Source organism: Eutrigla gurnardus (assembly GCF_963514095.1).
Source record: "Eutrigla gurnardus genome assembly, chromosome: 19".
In the NCBI taxonomy this organism is placed as follows: domain Eukaryota; kingdom Metazoa; phylum Chordata; class Actinopteri; order Perciformes; family Triglidae; genus Eutrigla; species Eutrigla gurnardus.
The window spans coordinates 3,567,264-3,590,581 of NC_139930.1; the positions used below are offsets into that span (position 1 = coordinate 3,567,264).

Consider the following 23,318-nt stretch of genomic DNA (forward strand, 5'->3'; position numbering starts at 1 on the left):
AATAACACATTCTTCCTCTTACAAATGAAAAGTTGAATTCATAAACAAAAACACAGATTCTTTCCAAGTCACTCAGTGGTTTTGCTGCTCCAGCTTTAAGTGGTCTGGTCTGACCAGCAGCTTTACAGAGACGTCGCTGTGTCACCGACATCACGTTGGTTCTACTTGTACTCATGCTCTCAAAGCCACAACTAGAATGTCTTTGACACAAAATGATTATTCAAAAAGTACATTTGAACTGGTTGTTCTTGATTGACCGTTTGTACCCGGCGTCACTCAGGTCCATCCTGCTTCCCCAGCTCTGAGTTGGCTCTGGTCACATTACAGTTGACAGCGAGGTAAAAAGACAAACTCAAGCTTCCAAAGCTGTAGGTTAGTACCTGTGGAAGCGCTGCACCTCGTGGGCGCTGCCTAGCATGTTGCTCCGTTCTTCAGCCAGCTGCTGCAGAGACCGCCAGCGATTATTCAGCTCCTACATGCAGAATGATCGACGTTAAACACTTGTTTAAACAGACAGAGCTGGACAAGCACAGACCGGGATGGACAGACACAGACCGGGAAGACAAGCACAGACAGGGATGGACAGACACAGACCGGGATGGACAGACACAGACCGGGAAGACAAGCACAGACAGGGGTGGACAGACAGACAGGGATGGACAAGCACAGACAGGGATGGACAGACACAGACAGGGCTGGACAAGCACAGACAGGGATGGACAGACACAGACAGGGCTGGACAAGCACAGACAGGGATGGACAGACACAGACAGGGCTGGACAAGCACAGACAGGGATGGACAGACACAGACTGGTGCAGGATTGGATGCATGTTAAAAACATTGCATACACACAAGTCGGGCTCTACAAAAAGATGCTGAAGACATAGCTTGCACAGCACGGCATCATTAATTCATACAACAAAATGGATGATAACAAATGTCATGGGATGAGACCAAACAAAAGAGAACACTCAGGTCAGATTTCAGGGGACAGGAAGAGACAGAAACCATGGCGACGGGGTAAGCTTTCTGATCACAATGCAGGACAGGAGAAGTAGGGGAGGAGAGATTCACAATGAGGCCGGAGTGGACACGTTATCTTACCTTGATAGTATTAAAGTTAGCCGTTGTTTGAACAGCCAAGCGTATATTCTAGAGTCAAAGGTGAAGAAAACGTGGCAGAAAGGAGGAGGACAAAAACAGAAACACACCACACCAGTCAAGAGTGCTATGGAAACTCCCATGGTTGCTCTTCTGCAACACTGCAACCATGGCTAGACCAGAACCAGCCCCAAACACTGAACGTTGATGAGTCAAACTGAATTAATGAGACATCTTGAGACGTCTTTCCAATGAAAGGGATCATCAAAAAGGCACCCGAGCCTTTTTGATGATCCCTTTCATTTCAATGTCTCATCATGTTCTATGAGACGGAGAACATTCAGCCCCATGCCTCCAGTAAAAGGTCTGTGGACACCATTGGAGTAGATTTTAGCAGTGACACACCAGTACCACACATCAAACCAATGCTGACCAGTCATGCAGTTACAGTATCAGACCAAGACTGACAGGCTCGCACATCTTTGCAGTAGAAATACAGAAAACATCTCAATGTTTGAATGTATTTTCTGGAGACAGATTTAACAGTTAGAGGAAGCGTACCTTCCATGGAGATGCAGACTTGGAGTCAGCTTCATCCTGTTCAATGAAATGTATGCATCAAAACACACTCGGGTCTTATTCCTTGTTGTGATATTTGAAATGGTTCTTAAATATGAAGGAAAATGTATGTGAATACAGAAATGATCCGAACCTTGCCGGGAGCAGCACCAAGCAGCTCTTGCTGCTGCTGCATAGAAATGAAACAGGATGTCCATTAAAGGGCAGGTAAAACATGGGAGGTGGATGAAGTGATGTGAAGTGAGGGGAGTACAACCTACCTGAGCTTGAACCATTGGGGCCTCCTCCGCCATGAGGCCTTCAGACTCCAGCTCAGATGCCACTTTGTTGATGTCCCTCAGGCGAGACTCGTTGGCCTTTAGATCCTGGACCGATCACAAGGACCACATCGTTCACGTTTGTGAGACATGGTATGTACAAAACACACACACACACACACACACACACGATACGATGGTTTTAGGATACTTGAGTCCTGATATGATCTTATTGCAAATTTAAGTGTTTTGCAATGTGTTTCAATAACATATTTTGATGGATTACCTTTTTTAAACAGCAAACTATGCAGTTTTCAACATCGTTTTACGTTTTATCGAATAAGATATGTTTTATCTCACACATCTGACAAAACTTCATCCTTGTTTTGACCATTTTCTTACTAATCCTGCTGAAAAAAAACAGCATAGCCCCATCTAGTGGACTGAAGAAGCAATTATTAAAGTTACTAAAATGTTTCACTTATATTTACAGTATTTACAGTTTATATAATAAAAGATTGATACTTTGTGTCCGTGTATCGATACAATATTACAGCGCTGAATATGGCGATGCTACGCTGTATGGATTTGTTCCCCCACACTACTTTCTCTCATGGAACAGCCGCTCTGGGAAAGAAAACGAGCGAACCCTGACGTTTCAACACATGGATCTTACCTTCTGGAAGTCGTCAAACTTCTTCTGCAAGACCTCGACCTGCTCCAGGTCAGAGCCCATCTCCTCATTAGTGAGGGCGCTCTCCTTCTCATTGATCCACTGCTGCAGCTCGTTGGCCTCGCGGAACAACATGAACTTCTTGCAACTCTTCTCCAGCATGTCTTTGCGTTTCTCTCCGAGCTCCAACAGAGTCCCGTACCTGGAAACCCACAGAATTTCATCAAATCATTTCATGCGTCTTTAAACGTGGTTCCAGCTTCTCCAACGTGAGAGCTTCTTTGGACGGTTGCTATTTGATGATATGTGGCTCTAGAACGAAGCCTCCGACAGGTTTTACACAACATGACTTGAAACGGAATGAACCAACGATGTGAGCAGAAAAGCGCAACCGGGAAAACTAGCGTGTGTTTGAAGCTTTCCACTATTCAGCTCAGCAGGTAATTAACTACTTGATCACATTATATTTATGCAGCGCAATAATTGTTCATAGCAACCTTTAGCAACACTGGGAAAAGAAAACCTCCAGAGCTTTTACAAGTCGGGACAAAGTAAAGACATAGAGCTCAAACAAAGAGCCGAGCACTGGGCTGCTGCATGTACAGAGGACTAAACCTGCCATTATAATAATTAAATAAGTAAAATAAGAAGAAATGCAGAAATACATAAAAATAAATAAATGTAAAAAAGACACTAATCAATAGGAAATGATAAAATATAAAAATAAATGAATAAATAAAAATAAGTAACAAGTCAAATAAATATATTTTATTTATTTGTATGTTCATTTTTATTTATTTAATTTCACATAATCCTGCACATTTAATTGATAAGTGAGACTTTTCTTTCTTTATCGTGTTATTTATTTACTTATTTAATGAATTATGTTTAGTCCTTGATGTACATGTAGTCGGAAATAAATTCCATTTTGGGCGGGGTCTCTTGCTTATTTATTTATGCATTTATTAATACATTTTTAATCTTAATTTATAATCTATTCCCGTGACCTCAAATGATTTAGGTAAAAGCAAATAAGAAGATGGAGCAGGTAGACTTCTAAAGTATGCAATGCAATTTACTTAATAAATAAATAAATATTTTCATATTTATTTCAGGATTCATTTCATAGGCATATTTCACTTTAATATTGGCTAAAACGGCGTTCCATACCGCGGAGCCCAGAAGATTTCAATGAAGGTTTTTGATTATTTTTAGAATTTCTCTGACTTGCACCTTGAGCAATGAGGTCGCCTGTACAATATGCGCAGCGCAGAATGGCTTATGACATGGCAGAACTACCATTCATAGGCGAGCCTGGGATGAGAAGGATGTGAAAGGATCTTCTATTCAGTAGAGGAACAGAAGATGGTGAAGTAGACACAGTGTCACACAACAGGAGGGTTTGGGAGGGATGTGAAGCTGCAATGAGATCTAGTGGCATCACGATCACAAGAACAGGCAGAGGGACGCTGGTTCCTACTCACAGCTCTTCCACCTGCTTCATGCGCACAGAAACGCTGCAGGCCTCCTTGGTGACAAGCCTGCTCAGTGGCAAGGCAACGCACAGCGGACAAGATTACGGTGTTAAACACAGCGAGAGGACAGCAGAGGAGACAAGAGAGAGAAGCCAGGGGCAACGCAATTAGTTGGAAAGATGTGAGACCATATTTGATGAAAGAAGAGGTTAAAAGGACCGTACCAGTGTTACTACATGTCCATCCACAACATGGCCACCTAGCTTACACCTTTACCATACCATATTCAATATACGTTCCTGGAAATGTTATCCCATTGCTTGCTGGTCCAATCAGAGAACTGTTGGCCAATGGGATGCAGCCAAGGGAACATGAGCTCCTTGTGCAGGAAGTGAAAAGAGAGTGTGCTTGTTATTGAGGTCGGCGTACGCCGGAATGAGACTCTCTTGGACTTGGTATTAGCGGCTAGCTCCACCGGGGCCACTTACGTAAACTGGGAGCAGCCGTACAGGGGAGACCTGTGCTAATGGAGTCAGAACTAGACTGGTATGGTCCTTTAAGATCCAAAGAAAAAGACACTTAAGACAAATTGCTAAAAAAATCCAGAGGGAAAGGAGAAATTAGTTAGTAACCTACATTCCACTGCAAAATGTATGAGGTTGTGGGATTCTTACTGATTCTCAATCTGGTCTTGGCGCAGTGCAATGCTGCCGTGTTCATCCAGCAGGTTTTCCCTGGATGAGGACTGGGTCGGGTCCAGCTTCTTCACATAAGCAGCAGGAACAAAGCCTTGGCGATCGTTCACCTCCACCTTCCACCAATCCTGCAGTGGGGAGGAGCAGTGATGTTCATGACATAGTTTGTGGCAGAAATCATGCAAATGCTTGCTGCATCGGAATGACTCAAAGTACCTCTATGACATTCATTTATGTTGGATATTTCTATAGATATGCTGGCAGTCAACGTCTACCTTGTTGGTGCTGTTGAGCAGCGTGAGGATGTCCCCCTTCTTCATGGTAACTTCCCGGGGACTCTTCTCCTGGTAGTCGTACAGGGCCAGGACCAGCTCCTTCCCGGTCTCATCGTCAGTTGGGGCCACTTGTTGCTGCTCAGGAAAACAAATATATGGAGGCACTGATTTGAGCTCTGCTTAAACTGAAGAAAGTTTGATTATCTAAGAAATCCCACGGTCTAGCAATCAGAGGGCACATGTGTAGTCTTTAGGTGTGAAGAGGGATCAGGTCTTACCCTGCAGGACTGGGCCTGTTCCTTCAGAGCCTGGATGCTGCTGCCGTAGGCACTCAGGTCAGACATCAGGGCCTCATGCTTCTTCAGCAAAGCCTGTGGAAGATAAACTGTTCAGCACCACTGCATTTGGGACAAAAGGATAGAAGCTTCTGCAATAAATGTACCGTGATCAGTTACGGACTTAAAAGTGCCATCAATGAACGACCTCAATTCAAAACAGCTGAAAAATGTGTATAAAAATGCAGATATTTTGCAAAAACCCCTTCATGTACCTCAGCGGAGTCCTCGTCTTTGCCGTAGTCTGGGCTCCCCACGATGGGCTCCTTCTCCCTCATCCAGGACTCAGCCTCGTTGGCATCAGCAAAGTACTGCTGGGCTTGCAGAGAGTCCTCCAGGTCCTGTCTCCTCTGGGACGCCTTAGACTTCAGTGTGTCCCAGCGTCCATGTAGTTCAGCCAGCTTCACTTTCACTTCCTCACCAGCAAAGTGTCCTGGGACCCCCGACATGAATGATCACAAATTAATGATGGGACGAGACTTCACTTGTGACAAAAGGTGCCAATCAACTCAAAGAAGACCCTAAACAAGGCTTGAAAAGTTTACCTTCCTCCACCATGGCCTCTCCTTTCTGGGAAACAGCTTTGATGCGAGGCTCGTGACCAGTGATCTCAGCCTGCAGAGCCTGGTGTTTCTTCAGCAGGTTTTGGACACCGATCAGGTCTTTGCCTGAGGAAAACACAAAGAAAGACAAGTTATCTTCCGATTGCTTCTGACAAAGGACTGGTTTCTGTACTTGTCCTGCTAGATCTTAGTGCTGCGATCAACACCATTATCCATGAGATCCTAATATGTAGACTGGATAAATGAATTGCCATCAAATGTTTAAAGTGTCCTGAGATAAGTTCTGTTGTGATATGACTCTATTCATAGAATTGAATCTAGCTGCTAAGTTTTACCTCTGTTAGTAGAGGCAGCAATGGGCTCTTTCTCTCGGATCCAGGTCTCCTCATCCTCCACGTCTCTGAACAGCTGCTGGAGCCTCAGAGAGTCTGACAGTTTCTGCTTGCGTGCAGCCATGGGCTCCCGCAGACCTTCATAACGCGCCACTAGAGCCTCCTGCTTCTTGCGGATGTTGTCAGCATCAAAGTGTCCAGCCTCTTGGAACTGGCGAGCCTGGATTGTTATGCCATCAATGCGATCCTGAGAGAGAAGAATTCACGCATTTGGGAGTGAACGATAAAGTAATTATCAGGTGTGCTTCCATGATGCATGTCCAGCATTGGGTACCTGGTGTGCAGCCACATCGGCCTCCAGCAGTGCATGTTTCTTCTGCAGGTTCTGGACACTGGTCAGGTCTTTCCCGTAGTCGTCTGAAGCCAGGTGGCCCTCAACCTCATACAGCCACAGCTCAATATCCTCTACGTTCCTGTTGAACTGCTGCTGCTGGTTGGCCTCACGGAGCTTGATGCCTTAAATGTCATAGAAGAAATGACATTTACAATCAAAACGTAATTAGCCCATCAATGGGGTGCTGCAGGGATCCGTTCTTGGCCCATTGTACATTAAACATATAATTCTTCCTAATGAGTACTCTATTTATTTGCAGATTAAAAGATTTCATATGACCCAGGTCCTGACTGCTCTTCTTTCTTTAGATGCCTTTCCATTTATTCATGATGCATGTTTAATATTTAACCCAAAACTATTGTTCAGTCAACTATAATGTCTGCACTTGGTTTTCATGCAGCAACATCATCAACTTATCAGTTACATCCTGTCTAACACTGTATTAATCTTCATCACTTCTACAGTTGGGTTGATTTCCAGTTTTGCCAGCAAGCTAAATCCAATTTGATTTCATGCAAAATGCCTGAATTTGCAATGATGACACATTCTGACATGTTAACCAGTAGCCTTTGCTGACGCCGTCACAGTGCCAAATCCAACTTTTATTGCATTAGTAATACGCAATGTGACACCGTGATGAACTCAATACGTTTATAAACCGTCTAACAGAGCTACATGTGACAGGCCATGTGCAAAGTACTGCTGATCCGAGGTCAGCAACATGAAGAGATTTAGTTTCAGAAGAGGTAAGAGGAGGCAGCACATTGTGTTTGTTTACACGTTGTGTTCAGGGTGACAGGACGAGATGACACATTGCACGTGACGCACATTAGTGCACAACTTTTAGGACCTACTGATGACATCACTGGCACCGCCTGGTGCATATTTGTGATTAAGCTTCAACTTGCCTGGAGCTCTGGGCTGACTTCACTCTCTGGTTCTTCCTATTATTATTATTTAGTGTTTTGCTGAATATCAGACAGATTTTTGACACCAGTCCGACCTCTATGTCACTAGGCTGTATTAACCTCCTTATTGACAAGAAGAAAATAATCATCTCATCATATTTATCAATAAAAATCTAGTGTTAAAGTATCCAAACTCACATCTGATCTCTCATAAAAAGCTTCTAATTACACTACTGTTGTATTAATTGTTTGCCAGATTTCGTATGTGTTGTTCTGGTATGCTGGTTGTGTGGTTGTTTGGTGCTTAGTGAAAGATAATTTAATAAAGTTGCCTATCACAAACTGACACAGTAGTACTGGCATATTTGATTAAACACGTCACATTTGACAATATTAATGTCGGATTGAATCAAATGTATTCATACACAGTAGCACCTATATGTCATATACTGCTCACTTTGCGCTTTTTTTGCAATTCTGGTTGCTAAGTGCATTCCGTTGTCTCTGTACTTGTACACAATGACAGTACAGTTGAATCTGATCTAAACCTCCATTATCTCCAGATGACTTCAGTTTAATGCTTCCCCCAGCCAGTACCTTTAAGCTCAGTGGCCTCCAGCAGTTTCTTCCACTGGGAGCTGACCTCCTCCATGCGACCAGCCACCTCAGTGGAGGCGTAATGCTTCCCATCCAGCAGCTCCTGGCCAGACTTCTGCAGAGCGTCGATGCGGCTCTGATTAGCCGACAGCTCGGCCTCAAACGCCTGGTGTTTCTGCACCTTGCCCTGCAGGTTGGAGGGGTCCTGTTGTCCAGAGAGCAGAGACACACGGGTTGGAGAATGGAAAGAAAAAACACATATATGCACAACAATATCTCCACCCCCGATTAATCACCTTGTATGCCTCATCCGTGGCAGTCTTCATCTTCTCGTTGATCCAGCTCTTGAGCTCATCAGAGTCCCTGAAGAACTGCTGGAGGTGGAAAGAGTCCTCCAAGCCAGCGCGACGAGACTGAGCACGCTCATGCAGGGCATTGCGGCGACTGAGCAGCTACAAATGTGCAGAGGAGGGAGAGAACAATGCCATGAGCATCCAATGCTCATATTTGAGCTGGTTTATTCATTTGATTTGAGGGAAGTTGAGGAACTAGCAGTACTTACAGCATCTCTGCGGGTCGCCACGTCCTCTTTGGCATAGTGGTTGTTCTGGATTAGCTTGGTAGCAAACTCATCCAGGGCCTGGAGATGTACAAGACAGAGTTCAAAGTGGATCCTATATCATGACAACAGCGTAAACCTGGTGATTGTACAGTGCAATGTGGGACATGATGTTGTATAGGTGGAACAGGTGGAGTATCTCACAGTGATCTTCTCTTCCTGGGCACTAAGGGACTTCTCAAAGTCCTCGTGTTTCTTCAGCAGAGCCTCTACGCTGTCCAGGGAGTCCCCGAGGTCTTCATTCAGGAGGAAAGCCTGTAGGACAACAACGTGGCACATCACATCATCTAGACTAGAGGCCGAAACATTATCAAACAGATCATCAAACGATAGCGGCTCCACCGGAAGTTGTCGTTAATCGACAGTGACGAGACACGGGACAGTTGGTTGTGTCCTGAGGACTTGGAGCACTTATTCAGCGACAGCCTCAACTGTACACACAAGGCAGGAAATCCCTGCTGACGCCAGTCACAAACACTCTGAGGGATGGTGCAGCGGAGCAGTCAAACAGCTGGTGGGTCTGCTTACCTCTTGTTTGCTCATCCAGTTGTCAACCTGCTCAGTGTCTCTGTAGAAGAGCTGCAGGTCCATGCACTGCTCGTACTGCTGCCTGCGGACTTCCCACAGCTCCAGCAGACACTCCTTCTCCTCAGCAAGGATGCCAAGCTACACACAGCACAGGGAGTCATTACCAACATGGTAGAGATGGGTGTGATGTCACAGAGAAGAAAGAAAGGAGTCCTACCTTCTCCTTGACCTCCTCAGAGGCGTAGTGTCCGGTATTGAGCAGGGCCTGGCCAGCTTCATCAGTGGATCGGAAACTGTCCTCATGGGCATCGATCTCTCCCTGGGAAACAAACACAACCGTGTGTGAACATGTGAAATAAATGGTGCCCTTTACAAGAACAGAGCTCCAATTGTGATCAAATCCCAGGACCCTGTGACCTGGTGTACCATCAGACATGTTACCTTGTGCTCCTGGTGGCGGTCTAGCAGAGCCTCAGCTCCAGCCACATCATTGGCCAGTTCGTCAGCATTAATGAGGGCTTTCATCTCCGTCACCCAGCTGGTCAGATCCCTGAAGTCAGCAGTGAAACGCTGCAGCCTGGAAGAGGATCGTCACAAGAGGGCAGAGTGAGCACACTTCAGTAGGGCAGCACCTCATCCCATAGTCTATCCAGTACTTTATTGATTCTTCTTTTATAATTCCTGATTAATAACATTTTTATTTACTTTTAATTAATACATTTCAAAACTTATCTGATTAATATTTCACTATTTTATTAAATTGTATCTAAAAACAAATGTAACAAGATAATAGAGCCTTTTTGTCAGGATTAGCGTGGCACAGATTTTATTTAATCACTGTCACAGCAACTCTCTCTCTCTCAACTGGAGAATCAGTATTTGACTGAAGGACTTCAAACTTAGTTAAGATAATCACTGGTATCTCTGTGTCAGCACAGAGAAATAACTGAAATCATTTACAGATTGTTGGGCTCGTTTATGTCATTTTGTCACTTACTGGTTACGTTTATGAAAGAAAATAGAAAACCGTCTAAATACTTCCACAGTTTAGAGGATCATGGCTAACGTTTTATATCCACACATTGTCTGAAACGTCTGTGTGTACATGAATAAGAATAGCAGGGTGTTAGTGAGCGTGTGGGAACAACACAACAGTGAGTATAGTTGAACAATACACCACATTACTCCATTATACTGGTATCTGTATTGCTATTTCCAAATGTCATGGCCGAGCCGTGTGTGGTGTTTTACCGATAGGAGTCGTTCAGGCGAGCGTGGCGCTCGGCGGCCAGAGTGCGAATCTGTTCCCAGTTGGTGATGAGTTCGTCCTTCTTCAGATGGATTTGAGAGGCGTTTTGTGGATGTGTCTCCTGCAGGCGCTCGGCATCGCCACCCAGCGTGTTGACCTGGGGGACAGAAGACAGAAGGGCAACTTTATAGACGTGTTGAACCTCATGGCTGTGCTGTACGTGCGTAGACATCCTGTGAAGCGTCTCCGTGCCTTGTCTTCCAGGGCGGCCAGGTCTCTCTCCAGACCCTCGTGTTTGCGAAGCAGAGCCTGCACGCTGGCCAGGTCGCGACCAAAGTCATCAGAGGCCATGAGCTGCTCCTTCTCTTTGATCCAACTGATGGTCTCATCAACATCCCTGTTGGTGGAATCAGACACACACACAAACGTTTGTATTCACTTACAATAAACAATAAATAAATAAAGAGCAACGGTTGTCCCATGTCGTTCACCTGTTGAAGCGCTGCACCTCAGCAGCCCCAAACAGCTTGCCCTGCCTCTGCTGGGCCAGGCCCTTCAGACGCTGCCAGGCTGCGTTCACCTCCTCCTGCTTGCGAACTATGAGCTCAGCCTCAGGATGGGCTTCCTGGATCAGCTTGGCTGCCAGCTGGTTCACCTCGTTCACACGTTCCTCGTGGGCGGCCAGGTCAGTCTGGAACTCCTCAAACTTCTTCTGCAGGAGCTCCACGTGCTCCAGGTCCTGGCCCAGCTCCTCGGAGGAGGCCATGGCTTCCTATGCACGGGAGTGGATTAACAACATTGAGACAGACATCACACTTAGGTCAAATGACTGATAAACGCTATAGTAATGAGCCCAGTAATAATTGCCTTTCATGTCCACAGTGGGAATAAGGTTGTTTCTAATCATCGGTCAACTTGTCATTTAAGCAGTCCTGATGTTCACACCACATATGAAAACAACTGTGTCTGTGGTTCCCCAGAGGTCTAGATAGTAGCTCACATTAGTCCAGAGACCAGACCAGACTATGTGGAGAAACCAGAGACTGTCTGTGGTCCAAACAACAAGGTCTCTGCTGTATTTATGTCTAGATGACCTTATTTGGAGTGTTGATGGAGCAGCTAAACAGCTAAATAGTTTATTTTGGGTTCATCTACATGGATTTTGCTAGATCCAGTGAATCCAGCTTGTAACTTTACAACATGTATATAGTAGCAAAAGTGGTGGTTTCAGCCCTGATGGAGAAAACCTTGTTGGGGTCTACGTGGAGGGAAGCCCCGCCTCCTCTCTGGTACATCCAGTATGAGTGAAGCGAATAAACAAATGATCTAATGTAATGAAAGCCCAAACTTGGCTTCATGTTTGGTGTGAACACGCCGTTGCATCTCCCTCCTGTCGCCTCAACACTGGTTTTAATGCTCCATTCAGATTAATTCGTACCATTAGCCTGAGGACATTTTTTTTAGCTTTCAACTCTACTTCCATTTCCTTTAAACAGCGCCTCTTTCTTTTTTTATACTTTTATTGGAGCAGTAAAAATGCTTGATGAAAACTAAAAGACTGAAAGCTCCTATGAATGCCCCTTAACACAAAAAATATATGAAATATTTGCTCACTCCGGTAGTAATATTATTTGTGAACATTTTCCAACGAGTATCTGACCTTGTCACTGATCCAGTCCAGGGCATCTTCACACTCACGCAGGTACTGGACCAGTTTCTGGGCCTGCAGGAGACGCGTGCCCTTCTCCTTGGTCCTCAGAAGCAGAAGGTCCCAGAGGCGGTGCAGCTCCTCAAGACGAGTCTAGAGCACAGAAGGAAAGGGGGGGATTTTTAAAATGTTAAAAATGTGTAAAAAGGATCAACATGAGCACTATTCCTTTGGGACACGACCCATATGAAAAACCTAGGTAAATTAATAAAGAAATGTTGGTCCACTTCCCACCAACAGAAGGACAGGAAAGGACAGCAAAGAGCCAGATGTGGAAGAGTCTTCACAGCACTCAAAGAGTCACAGCAGCTCAACACCTACTTGTATATATTCTCCCATATTGACACTTGTAACTACGGGTCTTTGTTGTGTCCGGTAAGGCGTGTAGGACTGAATCACATGGCACAGGTTTACTCAAGAAAGATGCAGATTACAGTGAGCACAATTCATCGCTGGGTGTCTTACTCGGATGGTCTCGGAGGAGAAGTGGCCCTCGCTGATCATAACGTTTCCAGTCTCGTCCAGTTTGATTATCGCCCCGGCGTTGGCCTGGACTTCAGCTTCAAACGCCAGGTGTTTCTGAAGCTTCCCCTGTAGACAAGAAGGGAAGGAGGGGGGGAGAGAAAGGGAAGAACGGAGGGAGGAAGGATGGGAGGTAGGGAGGAAAGAAGAAAGGGAAGAACAGAGGGAGGAAGGATGGGAGGGAGGGAGGAAAGAAGAAAGGGAAGAACGGAGGGAGGAAGGATGGGAGGTAGGGAGGAAAGAAGAAAGGGAAGAACAGAGGGAGGAAGGGAGCGAGGAACGAAGGAAGGAGGGAAGGAAGGAAGGACGGATGGACAAAGGAAGGAAGGGAGGAAGGAGGGAGAAAATAAATAAATACACTTTAAAGATGCTGTCAGCCATTTCTCTATAGAATTTGTCTTTCACAATGGCCTTCAACAAAAGAGTGTTTCATGTCATTTAAAACATGTAATTTAGACAGAAAAGGCAAATGCCCATTTAAATAAATAATAACAATTACCAATAACCAAAAAAGCTCTATTGTACTGCACTCTATTACGTTATGGAGCTATTTACACAACACTGTCCTGCAAGTATTTCAGAATAAAAGTCTTGTATTAACAAATGAAGGGACTCTGTCCACAGAAAGACGCGAGAGGGCTTTTATTTAGAAACAGTGACATGTTCTACAGATGTAGACATTAAAACTGTAGTAATGTTGCTGCAACATACTGTCAAAAGTTATGCTCTGGGACCAAGAGAGAACGATAAAGACCAGCGAGACAAACCTGCAGGTTGGAGGGGTCCTTGTAGTTCTCATCAGAGGCAATCTGAAGCTTTTCCTGGATCCACTTCTCCAACTCGTCGGCATCGCGGCGGAAGAACTGAAAGCGGTAAGAGTCCTCCAGCTTCGTCCGGCGCATAATCGACAGGTCTTTGAAGCGCCGGTAGCGGTCCAGCACCTGCTGGCGGCGCTCCTGGATGTCTTCAGCTGTCTCCAGCACTTTGGCCCCTGCGGTGTCCATTTTCTGTGAAACACACCATAACAGGACTCATGAGTACATTCTAACATACACCACAGCATTACATTGTTAGTAGAAAACATAAAAAAACTATATTTTATAACCTTTTACCTACTCGGGGCACCGACATGTCACAAGCCAGTATATAAAGTAATAGACATTTCAATCAGTAAGTGCACGCTGATCGTTACCCGACGACTTCGGTTCTTTATAGGTGGTCTCTAGAAAGGTGGTCTCTATGAAGGCCGATCAGAAAACACACTGTTTCTGAATTGACGGTGGGACGTTTTGTACTTTTTCATCATATTGCATTATTAATATTAACTTGACTACAACAAGTAAATAAATACATTAAAATAAGCCACTTACTGTCCTAATATTTATTAATTTGGCCAACAACCCTTGCAAAAACTAAGGGCGACGACCATTTTCTGAATCTAGTGCAGAGTGTTTTATTGACTATGATCCCAGCAGTGGAGAAAACCTTTTCTGCTCTAACTGAGCTCCCGGATGCTCAAGCAGTGCCATGCCAGCTGGGCAAACTTTGTGTCCCCGTTGCCATGGCTGCGCCCTCCTCGTCTTCATCCTGCTGTTGGTCTCGTTCCAAATGAATCAGCTGATGGAAACGTGGGTGGAGGTTGCTAGCAGCATTAAGCATCATGAGTGGTTATCTCTGTGTGTGCACTGCCTCGGCTATTTCGGATTGTGATTCGGAAAACTTTATTGTCAATCAGACTTGTGAAAAGCATTCGTTTATGCTGGAGGCCAAGGCGAGGAGGGCGAGATGTGCTAACGTTAGACAACACGTTCATAAAAAAAACACACATTTGAATATTAATTTCAGCATTCCTTAAGTATTTCTTTTTTACTATTCAACTTGTATTCGATTCCTGAAATTCATTCGTACATCCCAAGCAGCCACAAACCGAAGCAGTGAGGAGTCAGATAATATAATATTTAACTTATAATATCACCAAAATGAAAAGGTTATCTTTTAACAGAAACTTGGCTTGAATCTATGAGGCAGGATGTAAAAAACAGGACCCCCCCCCCCCCCCCCCCCCCATCCTGTCTCAAGCTGAGCAACCAAGGGTCCAGCAGCTGAAATAGTCAAATGCCAAAGGGGGGTGGGGACGGAAATTCCACATGCATGTGAACAGTGTCGAGGCTTCGCTACACAATGAAATGGCTGCAGTCAGACAGTCTGGGCCCTCGGTCAGTGTAGTCTCAAACTGTGGCCAATGTGTGGCCAGCAACCTTGTTGAACCACGATCTTGAACGGGCATTCATTCTGGCTTCATTTCTAGGAAGTGGGCAACCAACAGAGCATGGGAAGCACAGTCTGAACAGCTGGGATAGAAACCATCCACAAAGCCTAAATAAAGCAATCAGCAGTGAAACAAATCAAGAGGCTGCCACAGCTTCCTGTGGTTATCTGGCTGCTTGTACCAGTGAGAAGTGAGAAGTGTTGAGAATTCATCATCCGTTTCTCAGCCAGACTCTACCCAACAACAGGCAACACAAAGATTATTGATCCGCCCAACAGAACCAAGGTCAGCCAGCACAATGACTGAGTGCATTGTGAGGGTGGGGGCTGTGTGTGGACTAGATGAATGCGTTTGTGCTGATGTTGCAGATCGTGGCTCCGTCTCCTGGTCCATGTCTACACTCAATGGAAGGATTAGTGCAGTCAGCAGTGAGCTTTTTAACCGGAGCCAGAGGCAGCATCAGCTTTCCAGACCAGCAAGCATCCCAGTGAGCCCACACCAACACACATCAATATGGTATCACTGAATACACCGTAAGCCGAGGGCCCTATGAAGTCCCTTTTCATTTTTAAAGAGGAGAGACGCTGGATGAAGCAGTGTGCCTGTTAATTACACTAAAACACAGTAGAGACACTCGGCAGTGTTTTTTATTTTCTTTGGCTGAGGTGTGCTGACAAACGCTTATGTTTTGGAAAACCCAGATTTTTATGAATTGTATCCAGATTTTGACAAATTCAACTAAATTATGCATTTTAAAGTTGATTTTTCATTGTCAAATTTGGTGATTCTGCGTTTTCCCATTAGTGGCGCCAACTCACTGCCAGGAAAGTGATGGTCTAGAATGTCAGGCAGCACCCCTCCCCCATCTCAACATGTCCCAGTTCACAGAGAGCTTAAATCAGCTCAGGGATTAACAGAGACACATCATTCTACACAGTGACGTCAGCAAAAGCACTTTGGATTTTGTAGTTGCAAAATACTAAATGTTTGCTGACGCTGCTTTAGGATTTTATGAAATGTCACAAAGTCGCAATTCCACAAGTGTGTGAGGGCTTTTACTTCGACAGGACAGTGAAGAAACATGGACGAAGCTCCAGAGTCTTTGGCCGACACGCAGCCGAGGAGAGATTTAACAAAGCAACGTCGTTAGATCGATTTTACACTTTAAAAAACAAAATTCACTATTAACTATTCTCATATAAATCGCCTTTTCTTACGGGACGATTTAAAAAATCGACAAAAACACGTCACCACGGAGATAAAAACGGAGCAGCCAAATGGCCAGCGGCAGTAGGCCAGCAGACCCTGCACACAAGCCTGACTGACATTTGTTGTGCATCGTTTCTGGAATGTGACTCATGATGTATAGAGTATAATTCAACTTTTGTTTAAGAATCGCAATACAAATCGGCACCAAAGTATCGTGATAAAGTTGAATCCAAAACAAAAGCATATCGTCCCACCCCTATTAAAGGCAGAGTAGGTCATTTGGAAAAACCAGAGCCTTTGAACGCATCACTGAACTGAAATAGTCCCGCCCCCTTCGTTCAGACGGCTGTTCAAATGAGAATGCATTTGTTGATACACGTTTGAGTCCTTTCTCTACAGGGGTTGTATAAAAGCAATAAAGTATGACCATTAATATGAGATATGATTTGATAGTTATGATTCCTCCTACCATTGTTGGTGGGTTTTAGTGAATAGTGCAACGAACAAGACGCTGAGTGTAAATTCCTGTGTGTGTGCTGGTAGCTGGCAGGCCGTCAGCGGAGGCCCACCCTAAATACAGCCCTGACACTGCTGATAGCACTTCCTTCCATGTTGGGTGAGCTGATAAAGCCTTCGCCGGTCTTCGCCTCACTGCTCATGTGCGGTGGTTTTCTTTACCCACTCAGTACTGCTGGTTGCATTTATCCAACCCCAGCTTTCTTCATCTTCATCTGATACAGGCAGGTTTCAAAATGAATACTGGGTGGGAACTTGGAATCATGCCAGTCACATGTGATTTCCAAAGTCATCACCCTTCCAAAGTCTAATTTCACAGGCAGAAGAAAAATACCATGCAAAGTTCCTGCCACGGTTAGCACAGCCTCTGGTTTGGCAAGATGCAGCAAAGGTGTCCGTTAGGAGCACAATATTAAGACACAAATATCCTTTATTTTATATGGATGGTACCAGTACAAAAGGAGAAGCTTTAACAATTACTCAAGCAACTGGAGTATATATTAATAAATGACTTGACTCAGACTTCCTCCCACTCAAAGCCAGCATACAGCTTGAAACGTTGCCCTGCTAACCCAGCTAGCTCATAGCTGAAACAACAGCCGCCTGCAAGGATAAAAGAAGGGCAATGGTATAGTATTCATAATATACTATTAAAATGACTGCATAAATACGGTAACATTAACTTGATTATTCATAAAAGGCCTCATACAAGGTCTATATGTATGGAGGATAGGAAAACAGAGTTTGGGACTTATAACTTCTTTTAAATTCAAAAAGCTCATTACATTGTTATTGCTCACTCAGTATTCTCTTGAATACAAGTCTTTCCTGGAAGAAGACTGTCAAAGATGTGGATGTCGTCATGGTGACGTCAACCATGGATTTGTGCACAGTTGTAAAGCTTTGAGTTCGGCATTTTGGCCGTCGCCATTTTGGATTTTTTTTCAACCAGTGAAGAAAGTGACCATATTTGGACTTTGGAGGAGTGACGGGAGGATCTGATAAACACACAGCAGAGCAGCCATGTTATTGGATCTGAACTGGGCTGAACAATATATCATTATCCTTCCTATATCTAGGTATGAGCATGAGCAATATTAACATTAGGGATGCACTGATACCAGCATGGACTATCGGTCCGATACTGTGCACATGTACTTGTAATCATAAAGGTGCTCTGATACTACCACGCCGATACTTTACGGTAGCGGCATCAAGTAGGCGGCGAAGCAGGAGCAACGTCAGCCGTTACGTGATTCACAGCTGTAACGGTGTCTGACGTTCTCTGTTGCTAATGTCAGGCTAACTGCTACATTCTCAGCTGGAGTGCCGTGCAGCACTAATCTGGAACCATGGGGATTCTGGTGTGAAGTAGGGATGTAGAAATGAAATTCAGAAATTGAATATAATTTGAAAAATCAATACTAATCGAATGCTGAAATTAAAAAAATTGAACGAGACCAACAGCAGGATGTATGTGAGAAAGTGAAAGTAGAGCTGATGAGAGCTGTGATAGAGGAGGGCGTAGCCATGGCAACAGGGACACAACGCCCCCAGGAGAACGGCAACATGGTTGTTATACTTCTGTTAAAGTTGCCAATTTGAGGTTATTGATTTTGTGCCTAAGCTTAATTATTACTTAGCAAGAAAGCTGCCTCGTATTTATATTTATTGGTAATGTTTTTGGAATGCCCTCTAGTGGACAGGAAGTAAAACAACCACATTGCAGATAATGGCATTTGCAATGTATAAGCCTGTCTAATGTTGTTAATATTAATAGGCTGAATTTGAGCATTAAAAATGTGAATAGAATTTGAATAATGAAAAAATATGGAATTAAATTCAAATAGTGTTATTGAGGAAATTAACAACTATCGTGAAGCTGCTCACAACTGAATTAGTAGCATGGTAGCGACCTGTCAATCAGCAGGTAGCCCCGCCCCTAAAGCATCCCCTGCTTTCTGGTCTGCTGGACTCTAAATGGACCATAATGTACTAAATGAACATCATGCTGGATTGAAGAAGACTTGAAACTAAAGATTGAGACCATAAACTCATGTTTACAATGTTTACTGAGAGAATAAATCAAGAGAGAAGTAGGACCATTTTCTCATAGACTTCTATACAATCAGAGGAGTTGCCCCCTGATGGCCAGCAGGGAGAATGCAGTTTCAAGGACCTTCAGTGTTCAGAACTGGAGGTGGTCTCCTGGTAGAAACAAAAATCTAAACACATAACTAAATGCTGCACTGATTCCAAGTACAGAAAAGTAAAGTAAACTTGGGCGTTATGGTTACCATGAAACATTAGACCCCGCCTGAGAGATTACACCATGTTTCCAATAGGTTCATAGATTGCATTGACCTCCCCAAGTCATCATCATCAGAGGAGATGAAGTCACTCAGTTAGCAACTCCGTTACTATGGTGACCCATCTGTTATGGATAGGGGTCATATGACGCCATGCTGGAAGGATGGAAGCTAAAGGGGAGGCTTGTGAGACGTCCCTGCTGAGGAACAGAGGGCGAGGACGGATATCATAGCAAAAAACGTCTTTGCCTTAAACTTTGTACCCTTGGCTTTACAGCATGCCTGACCAGAGAATGACTTACTCACTAAATTACTGAGGCATGAGATTATCAAGTAGTCAAATCTGAAGAGTTTTAGCAAGTCATGATGTACACGTTCACAACTTCTAACAGCTAAACGAGCCACAGTTAGTCAGCAATCCTTAAGCAAGCAACTGCAAGCATTCACCCCATATCCGAAATACACTTAAATAAAAGCAATCTATCTAGGATATAGAAAACAACATTAATGGACCAGTAGCCCGAGCAAACACAAGCTCCTAATGAAAAGCAGGTATCATATGTCAATGTTTTCTGAAGCACTGAAAGCTGGCAGATTTGGAAATGCGTGACAGATAGCTTAGTCTATTCTAATTTAAACGTAAGATTACACTTTCATGCAAATAATATCGCAATAACAAAAGACATGCAGCAAAAACCAACTAATGTCTATTCACCAATAAGTCAGGATAGTCCTGGCTCAGAATAAATGAAGACATTCACATGCACAGGTCAGATCAGCAGCAACTTACCGAATACTCAGGACATTCAAATTCAATTAAACATTACATGTTCATACCGACGGACTGCTGGTTTGACAGGATAAAAGTCATAAACAAACCAAATCATACACACATGAGATTGTTCTAGTCTCGCTCCTCAGATGCTCTGGTGCCCTGGTTGACCAGAAGGCTTCGTCTGTGACTAAGTCACAGTGTGCAGCGTTGTGTACATCTGTAGGACACTCCTTAACAGCCTGGTAGCGATTGAAGAAGCAAAGTCTCCTCTAGTCCGCAGCAGACAGACGCATTGCATCTGCAGTGACGAGCAAAGCCAAGATGTAGCCCAGCCCATGCGTCTCTCTGCTCCCTAACCCTGCTCCTCCCTTCACTTCTCCCTTCACTCAGCAAAACATCACCACCGGCCGGCACTTCTCTAGAACCTTCTTTCCTACACAAACTACAAGACCAGCAACCAAACACACTGTGAGACAAACAGGGATGTTTCCTGGAGTTTAGGTTTGGTAAAGCTTGGTATGCTGTCAATCTGTGTATAACATGGATCAGTAAGCAGCAGTAGGTGGTCACAATGAGATGCTTTCACAGGAAGCATTATGTTCCATCAGTCAACGCATTCAAGAATCACTGAACATTTGAAACACATGACTCTCCCATTCTCAACATGTCAGTAGTTCATAGTGCGATAGACTCTTCAACATCTGACGTCATAATAAATATTCATGTCGTCATCGTTAGTGTGGTTCTGTCGCAGCCATCCAGACCAGTCAGAATCCATATTCTAACACTTCTCCAGCATTCAGACCTGGATGGTGTTCCAGTGGAACCAGTGACCGTGTTACCTGGTGACTTTCAGCTGGTAGTAACCTCAGTAAACGGCTGGTGTAGATGATAAACACAGATGGATTTAAACTAGATTGAAGGCTCATACGAGGACTCCTACATGTTCTGTTGGTGTTTCAGCAGCTGAGAGCCAGAGCTTTCTACTGTGGGGTTGTCCTGCTTTTGGCAGCTTTCCCTCATCAAATTCTCACAGAACTTCATCTGGATTTATCATCGTTTAGTGGGTTAGTGTTCTGGAAGCCTCTGTCTCCCTGCTGCAGTACCACTCTCCACCTGAACTGTTACTGATGGGCGGGTAAGGGCGCTGTTTTACCAAAAACATTGTATTAAAAGCTGTTTATTGTGATATCTGTTTGCAAGGGAGGGGTGCAGGCCTGCACCCACTGCTGAAAAGGATCCTGAAGGAAACACTGGAGGGTATTTGTTATTTGGGTCAAGGTCACCCTGGAGTTACAATGAAAAAGCCATTCAGCTTTAGAAGGAGTTTGGAGATGAGAAATATGTAGGGTTTTATTCACTGTAGCAATCTAAGCTGCATCTAAATGCTGCATGCTGTCAATATACTCAACAGGAACAACTAGCCCCACCTCCTTGAATGGTCCTCCAACAACATTACATGCATCGTACTGAATGTACACACACACACACACACACACACACAGACACACACACAGACACGTTCCTTTGAAGAAAAGGAATATAGAAGCTCTAATGCTGCCTCAGTCAGTTGTAACATTGAGAACAAGAAATCAAGTGATGATTGTGGAAAAAAACCCAATCAAAGCAAGGTAGCATGGAGGGACATAGAATCTGCCCTGGGGATATCTGGGAAGTATTTTAGGCAGCTGTCCCATTTTTCCATGTTTCTGTACTACAGTAACATACTGTCAGGCTCCAGTGCTAACTTAGATTCTGCTCATACAATTTCAAGTCCAATGAAAGTAAAAACTGTCCTGATTATACTTTGTCAAACTTAGAAAAGGCTGGTTAATTATTGTCTGGATCAATAATAAAAAGTGTTCGGCTACTGGTTTCATATTAAAAAAAAATGTTTTACTTATATATATAAATATTACAGTTTTTATCATATCAATCACAGGCTAGCTGTGGATTAATCACAATTATTTATCATGTGTAAGTAATACTGATACCAAATACTGATAGGAGTACTTAATAATAATAATACCATTACAGTTCATTAACATTAACTTTGAAAACATCCAACTTTGTGTTTTCCTGATACAGAGCAGAGTTTGCAGTAGGGATATTAATACTTCATGTTTACCTGCTGTCAGTTACACAATTAAAAGAAATATTAAATATAAAAAAGCTCAGAGACTCAGAGGAGCAGCTTGTCACTGAAAGGAGAATATTGCTGGTCCACCTTAAACATCAGCCCACCTTAAGTGTTCTGGAGCAGCCAGATAGCACCATCTCTCTCCCTCCCCTCCCCCCAGTATTTACAAGCTAAGGATCTCTTTAATGTTTTCATGGTTCAAAATGTGACTTGCAATACCAACTGTGCTCCTTTCACTCCCGTGGAGGTGGTAGACTGCTGCTTCCTATTCAAATGCCTTTAACAATAGCTATGCAGAGAACTTGGCACCACCGTGTCACAGCCAGTTGCCTGGACAGATCCAGAGGTGGGAAATAGCGTCTTGTGTTGGCCCAGCTGTCATGTCCACAACCCTGCTTATGCAAACTATAAGGAAACTTTATGTAAAGTATATTCTGTCAGGGTCTACTGGAAATACCAGTCTGTCCATAGGCTGAGTCCACTCCTTAAGTTGCTGATTACTGGCGACAAATTAGTCAAAACTGTCTCACAAGTCGTCCATGCGTAAGAGAATATTCAGTTTCAATGATTAAACATGGCAGTAGAGCAGTAGAGTAGAGCCTGACAGCCGGGATCATATGTCCCAACGGCTCCGCCCATGGCCGGCTCCCCTCCGCCCATGGCCGGCTCCCCTCCGCCCATGGCCGGCTCCCCTCCGCCCATGGCCGGTTATCAGTCCAGTGCCATTTCATTCATTGTTTAAAATCCCACAAAGAGCAAACTGTTACTGAATACCTACTTCAATTAATTTCGCTGAATGTGATTTTGTTTGTGCAAATGTACGTCGTGAACTAACTAGCGGACTAACGTTAGCTAGCAAGCAACGCTAGCCTCCCCGGCCAAACCCCCGGGGATACGTTACCTCTAATAGTTATGTGCTAGCTGACATTTATGGACATTTTATTGTGTAATCAACTATTTATGTGAATGTACCGCAGGTTGGTGGGTGTCAAACTGGAGTCCTTTGGTCGGGCGGCTAACGTTAATATTTAGCTAACCTTAGATACACGTTAGCAATCAGCTAACCTCAGCTAACCTGAGACAACAGCGAAGACACCGACGGCTTGAGCGGTACGCTAGTAAACCGTTATTTGAACTCCAGTACTGTAAAAAGCATTCAACAAAATGAATGTTTGCTGCTAACTAGCGTTAGCCATCGAGCTAGCGAACCCGTAGCAGTAAATTTAATTAACACAGTAGGGCGACGAAGACAGCAGGAGTCCGTCGTCCAACCCGAACATCTGTTATTA

At 44.2% G+C, this 23,318-nt stretch overlaps 1 protein-coding gene across 10 annotated transcripts in view; it reads right to left on the reverse strand.

Moving 5' to 3' along the window:
• The window catches only part of sptan1 (spectrin alpha, non-erythrocytic 1), a 35,819-nt gene that overhangs the window by 12,335 nt on the left and 166 nt on the right, over positions 1 to 23,318 (reverse strand). For 5 of the 10 annotated variants that reach the window (XM_084035948.1, XM_084035946.1, XM_084035952.1 and 2 more), the window contains exons 2-28: positions 13,579 to 13,818; positions 12,755 to 12,880; positions 12,242 to 12,382; positions 11,073 to 11,353; positions 10,834 to 10,978; positions 10,584 to 10,738; positions 9,774 to 9,909; positions 9,550 to 9,651; positions 9,333 to 9,470; positions 8,949 to 9,059; positions 8,748 to 8,825; positions 8,482 to 8,637; positions 8,186 to 8,390; positions 6,621 to 6,802; positions 6,290 to 6,533; positions 5,937 to 6,059; positions 5,607 to 5,824; positions 5,335 to 5,427; positions 5,057 to 5,191; positions 4,761 to 4,909; positions 4,096 to 4,152; positions 2,615 to 2,813; positions 1,942 to 2,046; positions 1,815 to 1,850; positions 1,664 to 1,699; positions 1,106 to 1,153; positions 381 to 472 (exon numbers count right to left, since the gene is read on the reverse strand). In XM_084035948.1, coding sequence (XP_083892074.1) covers positions 381 to 472; positions 1,106 to 1,153; positions 1,664 to 1,699; positions 1,815 to 1,850; positions 1,942 to 2,046; positions 2,615 to 2,813; positions 4,096 to 4,152; positions 4,761 to 4,909; positions 5,057 to 5,191; positions 5,335 to 5,427; positions 5,607 to 5,824; positions 5,937 to 6,059; positions 6,290 to 6,533; positions 6,621 to 6,802; positions 8,186 to 8,390; positions 8,482 to 8,637; positions 8,748 to 8,825; positions 8,949 to 9,059; positions 9,333 to 9,470; positions 9,550 to 9,651; positions 9,774 to 9,909; positions 10,584 to 10,738; positions 10,834 to 10,978; positions 11,073 to 11,353; positions 12,242 to 12,382; positions 12,755 to 12,880; positions 13,579 to 13,815 — 3,728 coding nt within the window. In that variant the 5' untranslated portion in view covers positions 13,816 to 13,818. The remainder of the gene's footprint in view (positions 1 to 380; positions 473 to 1,105; positions 1,154 to 1,663; positions 1,700 to 1,814; positions 1,851 to 1,941; positions 2,047 to 2,614; positions 2,814 to 4,095; positions 4,153 to 4,760; positions 4,910 to 5,056; positions 5,192 to 5,334; positions 5,428 to 5,606; positions 5,825 to 5,936; positions 6,060 to 6,289; positions 6,534 to 6,620; positions 6,803 to 8,185; positions 8,391 to 8,481; positions 8,638 to 8,747; positions 8,826 to 8,948; positions 9,060 to 9,332; positions 9,471 to 9,549; positions 9,652 to 9,773; positions 9,910 to 10,583; positions 10,739 to 10,833; positions 10,979 to 11,072; positions 11,354 to 12,241; positions 12,383 to 12,754; positions 12,881 to 13,578; positions 13,819 to 23,318) is intronic. The other 5 variants (XM_084035947.1, XM_084035955.1, XM_084035954.1 and 2 more) reach the window with 2 other exon arrangements.